The 14776-nt window shown below is 42.2% G+C and overlaps 1 protein-coding gene across 2 annotated transcripts; it reads left to right on the forward strand.

Annotated features, from left to right (window-relative positions):
- The first annotated feature begins 51 nt into the window (after window positions 1-51).
- dctn2 (dynactin 2 (p50)) lies at window positions 52-14504 on the forward strand. 2 transcript variants are annotated; one of them, XM_030051923.1, is made up of 15 exons: window positions 52-273; window positions 609-677; window positions 2879-2884; window positions 3745-3841; window positions 4177-4238; window positions 4537-4635; window positions 5661-5821; window positions 7562-7712; window positions 9402-9467; window positions 9710-9748; window positions 10033-10110; window positions 10532-10603; window positions 11423-11525; window positions 12620-12711; window positions 13654-14504. In XM_030051923.1, exons 1-15 carry the CDS (start codon window positions 238-240, stop codon window positions 13738-13740), a joined length of 1218 nt encoding a protein of 405 aa, XP_029907783.1. In that variant the 5' UTR covers window positions 52-237; the 3' UTR covers window positions 13741-14504. The 2 variants fall into 2 exon arrangements, with proteins under 2 accessions (XP_029907783.1, XP_029907784.1); XM_030051924.1 differs by lacking the exon at window positions 2879-2884.
- The last annotated feature ends 272 nt before the right edge of the window (window positions 14505-14776 follow it).

Consider the following 14776-nt stretch of genomic DNA (forward strand, 5'->3'; position numbering starts at 1 on the left):
AACAGCCCCGCCCGCTCGCCTATGCTTGGTACACAAAGCTAACGTCCCCGCTGTCAAATCCAGCCAGTGACCACATCAGCTAGCGAAGCCTCCACCGGCTCACAGACTGCTGGCTCATCTAGCTTTTGTTGTCAGGGTTTCAATCCGGTCCTCTATCATCGATAAATAAAACCTCTCGGAGAATACTCCCATTTTTGTTTGTTAATCCGTTGGTCTCGTCTCTGCATCCCAGCTACAATGGCTGATCCCAAATACGCAAACTTGCCAGGAATTGTAAGTGGCTATCACAAGTAAACACGTTAGCTTGTTAGCTAGCTTGCTATAACGTTACATGAAGGTTAGCACTACGCTAATGGCAGGCAGCTAACGCTACTTGGAGCCAAGCCCTAACGTTTTCTTTGTCTTTTGTCTTTGCTTTACACAGCAACTAGGTGTGTAGCTAGTATTTGCTTAATTTTAGCTAGTTTTGTGCTGGCAGTCTCCAGCTTGCCAGCGTGTTGCTGAATGGGCCGGGGCGTTGGCCAGGCTAAAAGCCGAGCTGCACCCTTGCTCTTGGTCATAGTTTGGTACCTGTCACTCTCCCAACATTAACCTGACTGTGTCGATAGGCCTTTAACGAGCCCGACGTCTACGAGACCGGCGACCTTCCAGAAGATGACCAGGCTCAGTTTGAGTCGGTAAGCCAGCTAACACTTTCAATTCATTGGATATTTCATAGAGTTAGCAGCTTTGCTAGTTAGCTAAATCAGCTAGCTCACTAGTGTTGACATTTCATCACACAGCCAAAGTACTAATGCTTTCCCTCCGTCAGCGGTGTGCTCATGTTACTTATGCAGTGGAAAGCAACGTCAAGAAAGACATTATTTGAGCCACTAATTGATGTAACTAAGCGTTGCCTTTGGGTCAACAGTGCTGTGTTAATGCATGAAACCAAGTAACCTTGTGACAGCATCTCCTTGTGACTCGTTAAATTTTGTGTGTTTGGGTGCCCCTCTAAGAGTGATATGAGCTAACAAGTCCTGATTGATACTTCACTAGTCATTTTCAGTTCACCTTTAAAGTATATACAATGACTAATGAAGGTAAAGATTCCCAGAGCTATAGCTTGGGCGTCTATAATCCTGCACAGGGATGTAATTAAAGACACCAGGCTTTTTTCAGTGTATTGTCTCTACTTTCATAAAGAACCTGTAGCAGAGATACTGAAGTAACCATGGAGTATGCAAGTGGAATGAATAAATACAAAAGACGAATGACATACCTCCTCTTTCTTTGTAGAATCCAATCCAAACCACATTTCTCAAATTGTCGAAATCTAAATATTTATTTTGTGCTTTCATTAGCCTGTCAGGATGTCATATTGGTGCAAGACAATTGAGTACAAACATTTTTTTTGTAATGCCGGCAGGCCTGTAGAGTCTGTTATAGCATTGCTAGAGTTCACTGTATCCATAACATGCCCATGTACAGTTCTTTTTAACTGCCAGAGCAATTTTCTGCAAACTCCTATGTAACAACAGTGCAATTGCTTAGTGAAGTGGAGCACAATTATATATCACCAGCAATCCAGGGATGCTGATTGGACTTTGTTTGTAATAATATTTCATTTATTTACTGACAAGCACAGTTAAACCTAATTGGCATTTTCCCTCCCATGTTCCACATTCTTTCTTCCCTTACCCATGTCCTTGTTTTGACTTCCCCACCCCTCCTGGGACCCTAGTTTATACAAGTAAGACTGGTTCTATTTTCCTCTGAGTTTATTGCTGTATTTTCTTTGCATGTTTTTTTTTTTTTTTTTTTTTTTTTTTTTTTTTTTTTTAGCTATTTATTTATTTTAAATTTATTTTTAACTTCTCCTACCTCTTTTGATTGGAATGAAATGAGAAGAGATCAATCTGGGGACCCTTATGCTCTGCTGTTCATCAGGTTTTGTTTGTTTTGAAGTGCAAGCAATACATCTTTTCCTCCTCTGATTTGAGTTTCTCTTTGGGGAAAAAAGAATTAATGGGATAATGATATTTAAGCAACAGACATTAATTCCCTCCGTCACTGGCATACATTTTGGCAAAGCGGTGTTGGCTGATGTGTGTCTGAATGCGAGACATTTACAGGAGAAAGAAACAACAGTTGGTTTGTTTGTTTGCTTTCAATAATTGTTCCCTTTTTTTCACTTGTCATCATTTCTAACAATTGCTTCCTCACTAACAATACTAGGCAGACTAACTGAACCTCTAACCTAACTTTAATCCAATAATTGCCAAGGTTTAGTTTGGCAGATTCTTCTGTCAGGATGGCATGCATGTTGTTTAACTGGCCTTAGGTTACAGACTTTAGAAACCGCATTTGAAGCTGTTCACACATATTAAGTGTCCTGATTTCATTTCAGCACCTGTTACCCTCCATTCTGATTGATGTTTGTTTATAAACCTCCTTAAAATCAGGCACCTCTCCCCTCAATCCACGACATAATGTTGTAAGGCCAGCGGTGTCTTCTGTAAAGGGCATATGGTTGCGCTGCATTTTAATGCACTATATGCTATCAACAGAGAGTTTCCAGTTGTCGTTGATGGACCATGAAACCACCCCGAAGGGGGGAAAAGAGAAAGAACTGGAGAGCTATTTGAAGAAATAGTGTCGCCAGTGTCTGCAGCAGCCGCTCTCAGAACACTGCTTTCTTTCTCATCTCCCCTGACCCTGGCCGACTGTTCCTGTTGTGTGCATGGCATGTGATAACCACATTAATCTGTGTTGTTTCTCTCTCTCTCTCCCTCTCTCTCTCTCTCTCTCTCTCCCTCCCTCTCTCTCTCTCCCTCTCTACTTTTTTCTCTCCCTCCTCTCTTTCGTTGTTTTCTCTAACTCTCTTTGGAAACCCAAGGAGCTGGTAAGAGTCTGACTAACTCACTCCTCCCTCCCTCCTCCTCCCTCCTCCTCCCTCTCCTACATCTGTCCAAGCCGTCTTGTGTGTGCATGCTCTGTTGATCTGTCTTGCTGTCTGTCTGTGTGTCACTGGTGTGTTAATCCTACCCATCCTCCTTAGTCCATCTTATTAACTGATCACCTGAAAGTGGTGATCAAATGATCCACAGATAGTCACGTGTGCTCCCCAGAATCACTAATCAGAGAGCTGTCATTTAGAAAAGCAAAATGTAGTGGCTTACAGTTTTGGTTCTGCCTTTCCATCCACATAACATTGTTGTCATAGTAGACTGACATCGTATGGATTTCATGTATACACAATAAATAATGAAAGGGTTCTTCCACAGAGGACACAATCAGGCCCAGATGAAAACGTGTGGCTGTGATATAAAGAATCTATAAACCCCGGTCTGTCTCTTGCTTGCTGGGATCTTAAATTACTTCTGAATCATTTTGGTGCTCCAGACATCTCCAAATAAAACATGAGAAGCTACTGCAGATTTTTGTGACAGATTGCTTGAATGGCTTTTCATCTCTGAGTGTATCTGACCTTGTAAAGTAACAACATCCTCATGGCGAGACCCACATAATTCAGCACATACAAATCAGATTTCCGGGGGAATGATTAAGTGTAGGATTTCCTCTCAGATCTTCCCAGGCTGTCAACATATCTCAAGTCTACCTTGAGCTTTGAGACTTGTTTGGCCTGCTGGCTCAGTTAGCCAAGGGTCTGTGAAAGTCTTTATTGTATCTCTGAGCTTGGGGATGCCTGTCGGGTTGTGTGTGCATGTGTCTGACTTTATTTCCTGGTGTTGTCAATTACAGGAGGAGCTTTGCAGTGACAGTGTGGAGAGGATTGTGGTCAACCCGAACGCCGCCTACGACAAGTTCAAAGACAAGCACGTCAGCACGAAGGGACTCGGTCAGTATGTAATGGTTGACAATGCACAGGCAACGTTTTAAGGCATTGTGGGCTTCGGTGGTGATAGGGATTGACAGCTGGGACAAATTCATTGTGCACAGAGAACAGTATAAAGATAAAATATCGCTCCAGAGCAAGGCTGACAAAATTGCCAGCCTCTATTGCCTCAATGCTGCCCATCTGTCATATGGTTAATAAAACTGATCCATCCTTTTGGCATGTAAACCTGAGCCTTGGTCTGGCTCAGATAGGGACTCTATTGATATCTTTCTGTTTTCATTATAACACTCTTTCTTTCTCTAACCACATCTTTTCTTTGCCTGTCCCTTTCACAGATTTCTCAGACAGAATCAGCAGAAGCAAAAGAGTGGGCTATGAGTCAGGAGAATATGAAATTGTAAGTACAGTGCGCTCTGCTGGATTTCATTATTTCACCATTTATTCTTTTGTCTTTCAGAATCTTTAGAAGCCATTCCATTGCGGAGGATAACAAGGCCATAATGACCTTTTTTTAAAATTATCTTTAGTGTTTAATGAATTTGCCCGATAAATGCGTTCTCTGAAAATGCGTTCTCTGAGTCTTTTGTGGTGCTGTGTGGTTGTCTCTCTCTAGGCTACTGTGTTCATCTCAGTCTGTCTTTGCTCCTCTGTGACATACATACATTTCTTTCTTCTCCTAATTAATTTGTGTCTAGCTTGGAGAGGGATGTGGGGTGAAGGAGACGCCCCAGCAGAAGTATCAACGGCTGGTGAACGAGATCCAGGAACTCACTCAGGAGGTGGAGTCTATCCAGGTGGACACACACACACACACACGAAACACACACACTCGCATACCTCACTTACCCTCAGGAGTTAGCGAGGGATTGTACACTCCAATTTTCTAGCCTTTATCTTGCAGTCTACATGCAAATGTTCCCCGTTATGGCTAAAGTGCCTGAAGAAGTTTCACATATGTAGTGTTAGTGTTCAGTTTTTACTTTTGCACTAGAGACCTAAGAATCCAACTCACATCTCAGTGTGGCGTGTTACTTGGTGTGCACTGAGGCTTGAAATTTATCCAAAAACTGTGTTTGAATAAAAGCATTGCAACAAGAAAATTAAGATCCCGCAGCTCAGAACCACCTAATTAAACATCACTTGTCGTTAACTTTGATTCACTGTCAGGGTGCATGCAGAGCAATGTCTGCTGCCATATGATGCGAGTCCAACGCTAAATCCTAATTCATTCTGTATAACTGGTATGTCATGACAGTATCAGTGGGTTTTGAACTCATGTGAGTCACGCTGGCAAAACATGCTGCCTGACTGTGGGGAACAAGTTGCTTCCCTGGTGCAGTGTCCTAATTTAAACTTCTAAAAGACCTCCATAGAGCAATTCACTCACAGTTTGCTCTCATTCATCATGGTGAATGTGGTGAGGGAAATGGTGAAGTATTGCATGCATGGGCAAAAGCATAAGCCACCTGGCTAGGCAGCACGTTCGGCAGGAGAAATAACAGGATATTTTGATCATATTGTGTTATCATGCAGAGAACAGCACAGTAGGAACCTGCTGTGTAAGTGCATCTCAAGTTGTCTAATGACAGTAGAGAAATTACACTATAAAATGGATTTTCCCCTCATCAGACTTCACAGTACATCTTTTATTTTATCTGGCATGGGACGTGTTTTCTGCGGGGACCAGCATACCTGATTGGCCCGAATTCTCGTTCCAGAACAGCTCGGTTTCTACGTGGTTGCTAAGGAAACACAGTTGGTCCGTCATTGCTGTTGAGAACTTGGTTATTTATAGCCCTCGGTGTCCCCATCTCTCCAGGCCACCACAAAGGAAAGCAACGCCGAGGAGCGCCTGACCCCGGTCGTGCTCGCCCAGCAGGCAGCCCAGCTCAAACAGCAGCTGGTCTCCGCCCACCTCGACTCACTGCTGGGACCCCAGGCGCACATCAACCTGGCCGACCCCGACGGAGCACTGGCCAGGTGAGCAGGGAGGGAGATAGGGAGGGCTTGGCAAGAGAATAAAGCAGGAGAGCTGGCATCTGAAACCTCAAGCTTACAACCTGTCAGACCTTGACTGAGGGATAGGCGAGTAAGCAGGGGCTGAGTGATTGGAGGGAGGGAGAGGAAAGGGTAGCATGTGTGAATGGAGAGAAGGGAAGGGGGGTTATTTCTTTGAAGCCAGGAATACAATCCAGTTTTAAGGGGAGAGATGAAGGAAAAAACAAAGACGAGGAGAGTGGTACAGCTGGGAGCGACTGCCCATATGAACCCTGCAGATCTCATCCGTGGCACTGGCCTGGCGAGCAGAGAGACGGACTGAGGGGTGTGTGAGTAGATTAAGATAGAGGTATGGAGAGGAGAATCAGGGAGGGTAAGAGATGAGTTGAGGGAATGCATGACCAGAATGGTAACTCACTCCTGGGACATGTCAAACCCCAACTGAGCGCCAGATAAATAAGCTTTGGATGGATGGGTAGATAGAGGGAGGGGATATGTGGGGTTGGGTGCTGAGACTCGGTACTGCTATCGCACTGGTTCCCACACAACCAGTACCTACTGGACCTAATTACAATGCAGATTTCAGAGCCTCTTTTCAGTGTCACATTAATATCCAGTATGTGGGCTGAAAGCTGTTTTTCACGGCTGCGAAATAAATAACACAACCAAAGCATCACCTCTGCATGACCCCAGCAGGACTTCAGACCGACCGCAAGTAATCAAAATGCTGAAAGCTGAGAGTGTGGCTGCATTTTACTATTTTACACCAGGATGTTTTACAGTTCCTGTATACGTTATCTATCATTTTTGGACATTGAAAAGTCAGTTGCAAGACTTGTAGCGACAGTTCCTTACACGTCATATTGTAACATTTATCCACTTGAAAGCAAGTTTTAAAACTTCAAAGAAAGAAAATAAATATAGATGAAAAAATGAATGAGCAGTCTTCTGTTGGCATACCCTGCTAACTTATTTTCACCATGTAATACAATGAATGGTGCCTTCAACCAATACATTATTAACTCATAACTCATGACATAATTTCATTAGCTATGATTTTCATCAGTCATGGAGTCATCAGCTTCACTGGCTTTGATTTGATTTACAGAATTATTCTTTTTTTTTTCACAATCAGAAAGATCTTTCAAGTTTTCACAAACAAGGAATTTGATTTGGGGTTAAGGTTCTTCGCATAAATAAATAACAGTAAAAATAAAAGCTAAATTTACATATACAAATTTACAGTTTACATATTGCACTGTAGAGTGTGAGTATGTGTGTGTGCATGTATGTGTGTTTGGCGGGGGTGGGTGGGTTGGCGTGAGGTTTTGGTCCTGATGGACCGCAGCCTTCTGCCAGAGGGGAGGGAAGTGGTGTCATTGTTTTATGAAGAGTCTAAAAGAGCCAGACACTAAAACATGCTGTATTTTCAAGATCCTTACCACAGGAAAACAACAAAATTGGGGTCTGTGCTTGAGAAGACGTGTCAGTTTAGGCATCAGTTAAGTATTTTTTTAGCATACTGATATCCAACCCTAAATGTTGGCGTAGAGGATGGAAACTTGCTTATGAAAACCTAAGCTCACAGAGATGTTATAGTTCACAATAGAGTCCTGGGACGGTTGGGAAGTGAGGGGGAGAGGGCGGACTGACACAGCAGCTCATGGGCTTTTATAACAATATTAAACATATCATCTACCTCTGCTTCCTTGCTTCCCGCAGGCGTCTGCTAACCCAGCTGGAGGCTGCCAAGGGCAGCCGTGGCAGTGGCGCAGGAGAGAGCAAGGCGGCGGCAGCTAAGGGCCCAGATGGAGTCATACTATACGAGCTCCACAGCAGACCAGAGCAGGAGAAATTCAACGAGTCTGCCAAGGTAAGGTGGGAGGAGAGGCGGGGCTGGCGCAGACTTGGAATGTGTCTGGGATGATTGCACTGGTACTATGAGCAAATGTTTCAGTGGTACAAGCCGTGTTTTCTTCTCTCACAACAGGGTTAGAATACTTTATAGAAGTAACTAGGGCTGTAATGCTAAGCTCAAAGCTAGGCTAATGGAGAAAAGCAGGAGATAAACTATCTATTCCCCTGGTGATGATGGGAAATGTGAACTTGCTGACCAACAAGATCAAAGAGCGAGGGGCTCTGGTTTGAAAGCAGAGGGCCTAATGGGACAGGAGTCTATTATGTTTCATGGAAACATGGCCAACCGGCAAAACACCCGATGCCACGTGGACATCCCCGGATTCACCACCGTGATAACTGTAAGGGACGCTAAACAAAAAGCAAAACTGGGAGACTTGCACTGTTTACAAACATTAGATGGTGTAATCCAAGGCAAGGCATAGTTAAGGAGACAACAGCATTATCCATGGCCCAACCAAGCCATGACAATGGGAAAGGAGTAATTTACGCATACAAGAAGGATGAAATCAAGAAGTGTAATGGAAAATATAATGGAAACCCAGTTATAATGTTTTGACTTGACATGCTTTGTCTGTGTTTTTGTATTGAATGTCTTTGTATCCGCCCGTCCAGACCACTGCTTAACCTGGGAGTATGCAAACTAAAAACATGCTGTCAGCTGTGTATCCAAAAGTCTCTGGTTTAAGTCGGGGTCGTGTGGAGGCAAGGCATAAACGTAGCAAAAGTTGTGTGCTTTGAAACAAAAATGTATCGGTGTGGTTGAATTATAGGCAACATACAAAAAAATGAATAAAGTAATGATTGACATGGTAGCAAACCAGAGCAACAACAGAGTTTTGGACCAAATGTCTTGCTCAAGGACACTAGGGCACGGTGCGGCTGGGCTATGCGGGACTCAAACTCCGGGGTACTCAAATTGCAGATGACCTCACTACCCACAATACCACTGCAACCTCCACAGCTATTTCTTTATTTCTGGAATGTTAAAAGTTTTCATTTATCAGTATTTACAGCAGTGTGGCTGGCTCCGACATACCGTCTAGCTAGAGGACAAAAACTCTGCTCTAGCTGTTTTAGATTGATCAGTACACTATTTTTTCCCTCGTATGTGAGCCCTTGATATTTGTTTTTGTGTTTGGGCTGGTTGATCAGGGACTAGGGGTATGATGGTTCAATAAAACCACAATTGTTTGGTCAGTATTGTGATTTTTGGTTACGATTTCAGGGTTTGGTTTTGGTTTGTACATAAGGGTGGAGGAGAACACTGCCATTTCCAGTGTTTTCTGTATTCTGTGTTATTTGCAGTTTGTATTATTTTTTTCATTTAGACATTTGGGATGCCAGTATGAAATCAACAAGTGTTCTTTAAAAGGCAAAAGTCTACTTACTTAAAACAAACAAAAATACTTTCAGTATATTCATCAATTCATCAGCTAAGTGTGAGTTGCATGGCTCTCATACAGTGGATGCATTTGTCACACGGCACTTTGCGGTGTGTATTGTGTATTTAACGGTTCGGTTGTGCACCCCTACAAATAACAGGAGAAAAGGCAGGTAGGTGTGTGCGTGGGTGGGTGTATGTGTGTGAATCGGGATGCTGTTGTCTCCACCAGCCATGTGTTGCCTTGTTCCATCCCTGTAGATGGCGGAATTGGAGAAGCGTCTAGCTGAGCTGGAGATGGCTGTTGGCTCAGGATCAGACAAACAGGTACACGCCGACACACACACTTTGTTGTACATGTGCGCACACGCACATTCTCTCTCATCTTTTATCTCGCTCACACCAATATACATTCTCTGTATCCTCTATCTTCAACTCACAAACAGGCACATTTTTCAGCTGTTTCTGTATCATCACCCACAAAGTGCAAGCAGAATAAAATCATGTTGGGGAGCTCAAGTGTTTCTCATTTAAATGTATTTTCCGCATTCTGTGTGTTTATATTGCAGGGCCCTCTGAGTGCTGGGGTACAAGGATCCAGTTTGATGGTGAGTCCTCAACTACTTTGTCTCAGAGAGTTGACTCTATGCAGTGTTCTGTCTTCGTAACAGTCTTCATTTGATGTGCAACCAGGGAACTGGGTCAAATATCAAAGATCACATCAGCGCCTGCTAGTTTGTTTATTGTTGCAGCGGCGCTAGAAAAAAAACCCCACCAAGTTCTGTCTGCAGAATTATATATAACTGGCGCACATCTGTGTGGGTGTGGGTGTGTGTTTTTCTGTGTTATGTGTGTGTCTGTGCGTGCATGTGTGTGTGCTTGTTTGTGTCAGGACACCTTGGAGCTCCTGCAGGCGAGGGTCAGTGCATTGGACGCTAATACTCTGGATCAGGTGGAGGCCAGACTGCAGGTAAACAATCTCTGGCATGGAGCATCCAGCAAAGAAGCAGGGGAGCAAAGGGCGTCTTTTGAAATTAATTAGGGTTTATTGTAATCTTAAAGTCTAGTCTGGGCTGCATGCAGTTAGCAAGCAGTAATGTAAGGAGTGTAACATTTAGGCTGTTAATATTTTATAAACACAAAACCACAAATGTCAGTCTCAGTAAAAAAAAATTAAGTAAAGTTTTTTTCAACAACATCTAGTGAACATGAAATCAGCCCAGTCTTTAGTTGCTTCAGTACTTGTCTTTTATCTGTTTTTGAAAAGGCATCTGAAATATCAGTTTCATTTCCACTTTCATTCCACAAAAAAGAAACCTAACTGTTGTTTTCTTTTGTTTGTTTGTTTTTTTTTTTACTTTTTTACTCTCTGACAAATGGTCTCCATATAGAGTGTCCTTGGAAAGATGAATGAGATTGCTAAGCACAAGGCAGCCATTGAGGACGCCGATACACAAAACAAGGTTGGTAACCCGTCGGGATTTTACAGTTTAATTCCAAACCAACGAACAATGGTCAGTTCTAACTTGGCACCGATTCACCAATGTCATCTCTACAACATTGTCACAATATCAGTATCAGCTATTCGGTCAAAGGAGTTGGGATATTTGATTTTGTCCACCACACCCAGGCCTCCTGCAAACGAAATACGTGTATCATCTCAGAAGTGTTTTTACACTGCAAAGTAATTGGTACATTTCTGTTAGGATGTTTTATGATATAGAAATAGTACTGAGATAAGTCAGTTAATTGAATATTGAATTAATTGAAACTGACTAACCATCTTAGTTGGCTGTTCAGTAAAAATGCCAAACATTTGATGATTCCAGCTTCATTAAAAGACTAAAACGTGCTTACTTTTCTCCTTTCATAAAATAATTGTTGATACTTCTGTTTTTTGGCTGCAGGTTAGACTAAGGAAGCAATTTGATGACGTCTCTTTGGGCTGTGCCAGTTTCCCATGAGCATTTGCCCAATGATTTTGGACACTTTGTAAAATAAACAATTAATCAACTATGTGAAGGGGGGAAAAAAAGGAAAACAAATCGTAGTTGTAGCCCTATTTGTAAATTAATCTTACTGTTACGACTTGAGCTTTAGTTTGTCAAATAGTCTTGACCTAATGTGTGGTACTGTATTTATTGCCATTAGCAACATGTGATAATTCCATAAGGAAGCTTTGGGAAATATTGGGCCATTTGGTGGTATGAAGTGAACATGTTCTTTTAAATGGAGCTGCTGTGTCTTTGTATGAACGGTGTGTTTGGTGTGTTCTCTGCCAGGTGTCGCAGCTTTATGACGTGGTGCAGAAGTGGGATGCCATGGCCACCTCTATACCTCAGGTGGTGCAGAGGCTCATAGCCGTCAAGGAGCTGCATGAGCAAGGTAACACATAGGATCTGACACTTGTTTATAGCTCAGTAGGCCAGCAGCGATACCCTATACTCACATCACTTCAGCGCTCAATGTTACATCAGTGTGTTGGTGTTGAGGATTTGGTTCACATTGCAAATATTGTAATAACATTGCTCCAGGGTCTCTCTGGCAATTTCCACCCACAGTAAGGATATTAACAATGAAAACATGATCATTTATATTCCATTCTTTTATGTGAGGGAAAAGAACCTTGAAATGACACCCTTGAGAGTTCAAGGAGAGAATGTATGTAGGTTAGTGGGGGAGGGGCATTCAAGATTCAGGATGTGTAGAATATAGTTGTGGAACATAACAAAGTGTGAGCCGGGATCATGTTTCAAACAAGCGGCCGCACTGGGAAGGAAAAGTTCGGCTAAGAGATTTGCATCCACAATGGAAATTTGTGTGTGAGACAAAAGATGAAAAGTAAGCGAAAATGGGATTCAAACGGATAATGGAATTAGCCTAAACCATGCCTTTCTGTTACAACAAAAGGGCAAAAAAATAAGTGAAAGGATTCAAAATGGTAATGGAATTAGACTAAATCTTGCAATACTATTAAACACCCCCTTGGGGAGAAATGAGATGCATGGAATTTTATATCACATTATCATCTTTTTATTATTTAGCACATGAAAGCAGAGCCCTGGCATTAATAGATTATATCGATAATACATTTCTGAGTGCCAAAAGAGGTCATTTATCATCCAGCTCGCTGCACCGATCTGTCACAGCATGCAGCCGAGATGCTCTTTGGTCAATAGGGTTTAGTCGCACTTGTTTGTCTTTGTCCCTTGTCTCTCCTGATCTGTTTTCTTGCGCCCAACGAAGGCACAGAAACAAGTGAAAAGAAAAGAACAGAAAAACACACTTCTATCTTTTAGCTTTTTAAGCATACATCATTTTAAGATTGAGTTCATCCATGTCTGTGTCCGTCACCTCCCCTTTTAGCAAAGAGCTTCTTTTAGTTTTTTGAGCATTGATGCATTTTTTTTTTTTTTTTTTTAGATCTAATGCTTCATTCCTCTTATTCTTTCGTCCTCTTCCATCCCTCCCTCTCCTAGCCATGCAGTTCGGGCAGTTGTTGACCCACTTGGACACAACTCAGCAGATGATCAATAACTCCCTGAAGGACAATAACACCCTGCTAACACAGGTAAGGAATTTCAAGCTGGTTTGATCGATCATGTATATAAAACTCAAAAACATGCTTCATACAGTTTCCTTTATATTAAGTAAAGCTTGGAAAATGTAGACAATTGCTACTTAATGAAAATCTTGGCCACTTAGGTATTCATTATGGCATGGGTTACCCAGGATAATGCTGTCAAAGAAAAGACAGCTACTGTGGGACTGATGGGGCTTTGCTGACTCTACCAGTACTTGTACCATTGTGACACTAATCTCTCCTCACTGTTCACACTAAAAGATAGCCAACAGTGGATTTACTGCCATTGTTTTACAGAAAATAATCTTTTTACACAGTCAAGAGCAACTGAACTGTATTTTTTTTTTAGTCTGCCGCTACCTTACAAGAGCACCACAGAGAAAATGCTGAGGATTCATCAATAACAGAAACTTGACAAAGTGACATTGCTGGCATTGATTCATTATTGTATAATGAAAAGAAAGGATGTCTGCAAGAAGTATGTGGAGATTCTTAAAAGAATCTTAGCCCCATGCTTTCAAAGTTCTTCTGGATGGACAGACAAAACATTCTTTCCCGACGCTGTTCATTCAAAATGAAGCTTTTATAGTCTGAAAACACATGGCTATGCTTTCCATAGACATGCACCGAGTGTTTTCTTTAGTGTCTCTCCACATGAATCTGTTGTTAATTTAGACGTAAGTAGGTGACTGTGACCTTGGCAGACACTTGCAGAGCACATAATCCCCTGCCATCACTTTTCAACTTTATAAAATGTCGCTTTATGTTTTTTTCAATAGCATTTTGAGTAGTTATTTACCACGTGTCTAGTGTGGAGTTTCTTTGGCAGATCTTCTTCTTTACACCTCCCTCTCTCCACCTCTTCATCCTCTCTCTTTTTTCTCGCTTTCTCTTTTCATGTGACCCCCCTTTTTCCCTCCTCTCCCCCAGGTCCAACAGACCATGAAGGAGAACCTGGTGGCAGTAGAAGAAAATTTTGCTGCACTAGATCAGAGGATGAAGAAGCTCTCCAAATAAACAGAAGCAAAATCAGAACAGGTCCAGGGGCGTGGAGACATTGGACAGGAGAAGGCTTAGAGAGCAGAGGGAGGTGGAGGACACTGTGTTAACTCTGCCACCCCTCTCTTGCTCTCTTCCTGCACCTCTTTTTGTTTTCTTTTTCTTTCACAAAAGCCGAATGTTATAGAAAGTGGGGAAAAGATAGAGCATCAGAAATGGAGACCAAATTTTCATGTCTACTCTCCCCTCCTCTTCCTTTATCTTGCATTGATTTGATATCAGCTGAAATGCATCTGTCCACTCTTTACATACCACTGATTGCAATTCCCTGTTAAGCTTGTTCAATTTTAGACTGGGTTGTTTTTATAATTCCTAGTATTCTTCCATTCCCTTGGGAACCTTTCACACTAGTTCTGGGTATGTACAGTATGTTTTGGTCCACTAAGTGATTCACGGTGCTGTCGGACAGCTATCTGACAAGTGAAAGATTGAGGACGCGCTTTCAACTGTGCACAAGAATCAAGATCCATCGTCTCAATGTTGTAGCAGGGGCACATGTGTGCATGTCGGGGGCAAGTTGCGGAAGGAATGCTTGTAAATATGCCTGTGTACCTTATGTTTCTTCATGCTCAGTCGCTTGTAACTATATTATTATGACTGAGACCAGATGCCACAGACAAACTTTTAATCTGCTTTGTCATTGCCTATAAATTAACTGTATCGTACATCTGTGGTCATGGAAACTGAACAATAAAACCAAGTGCTGTAAGCTGGACTCCTTTTACTCCATGGGAGATTTTTTTCCCCAACCATTTAGTAATCAAATGAACTGGCACAAAATACTATTGATGGACAAATGTGAGAACAGTTGGGTTGACAGTGCTTCATAATAGTATTTAGATATCGCCAAAATGAACATTAGATTTTTTTGTTCTTACAGAATGGTAAAGACTAAACTGATTTTTGTCACTTCAATCTAGTGGCATTATGTGACCACATTTTCTGATTCAAATGTGGCCTTTCCGGACGTGCCTCAGTTGTAGTGCTTATTTAT

This window comes from Myripristis murdjan, chromosome 5 (genome assembly GCF_902150065.1).
Source record: "Myripristis murdjan chromosome 5, fMyrMur1.1, whole genome shotgun sequence".
Classification (NCBI taxonomy): Eukaryota; Metazoa; Chordata; class Actinopteri; order Holocentriformes; family Holocentridae; genus Myripristis; species Myripristis murdjan.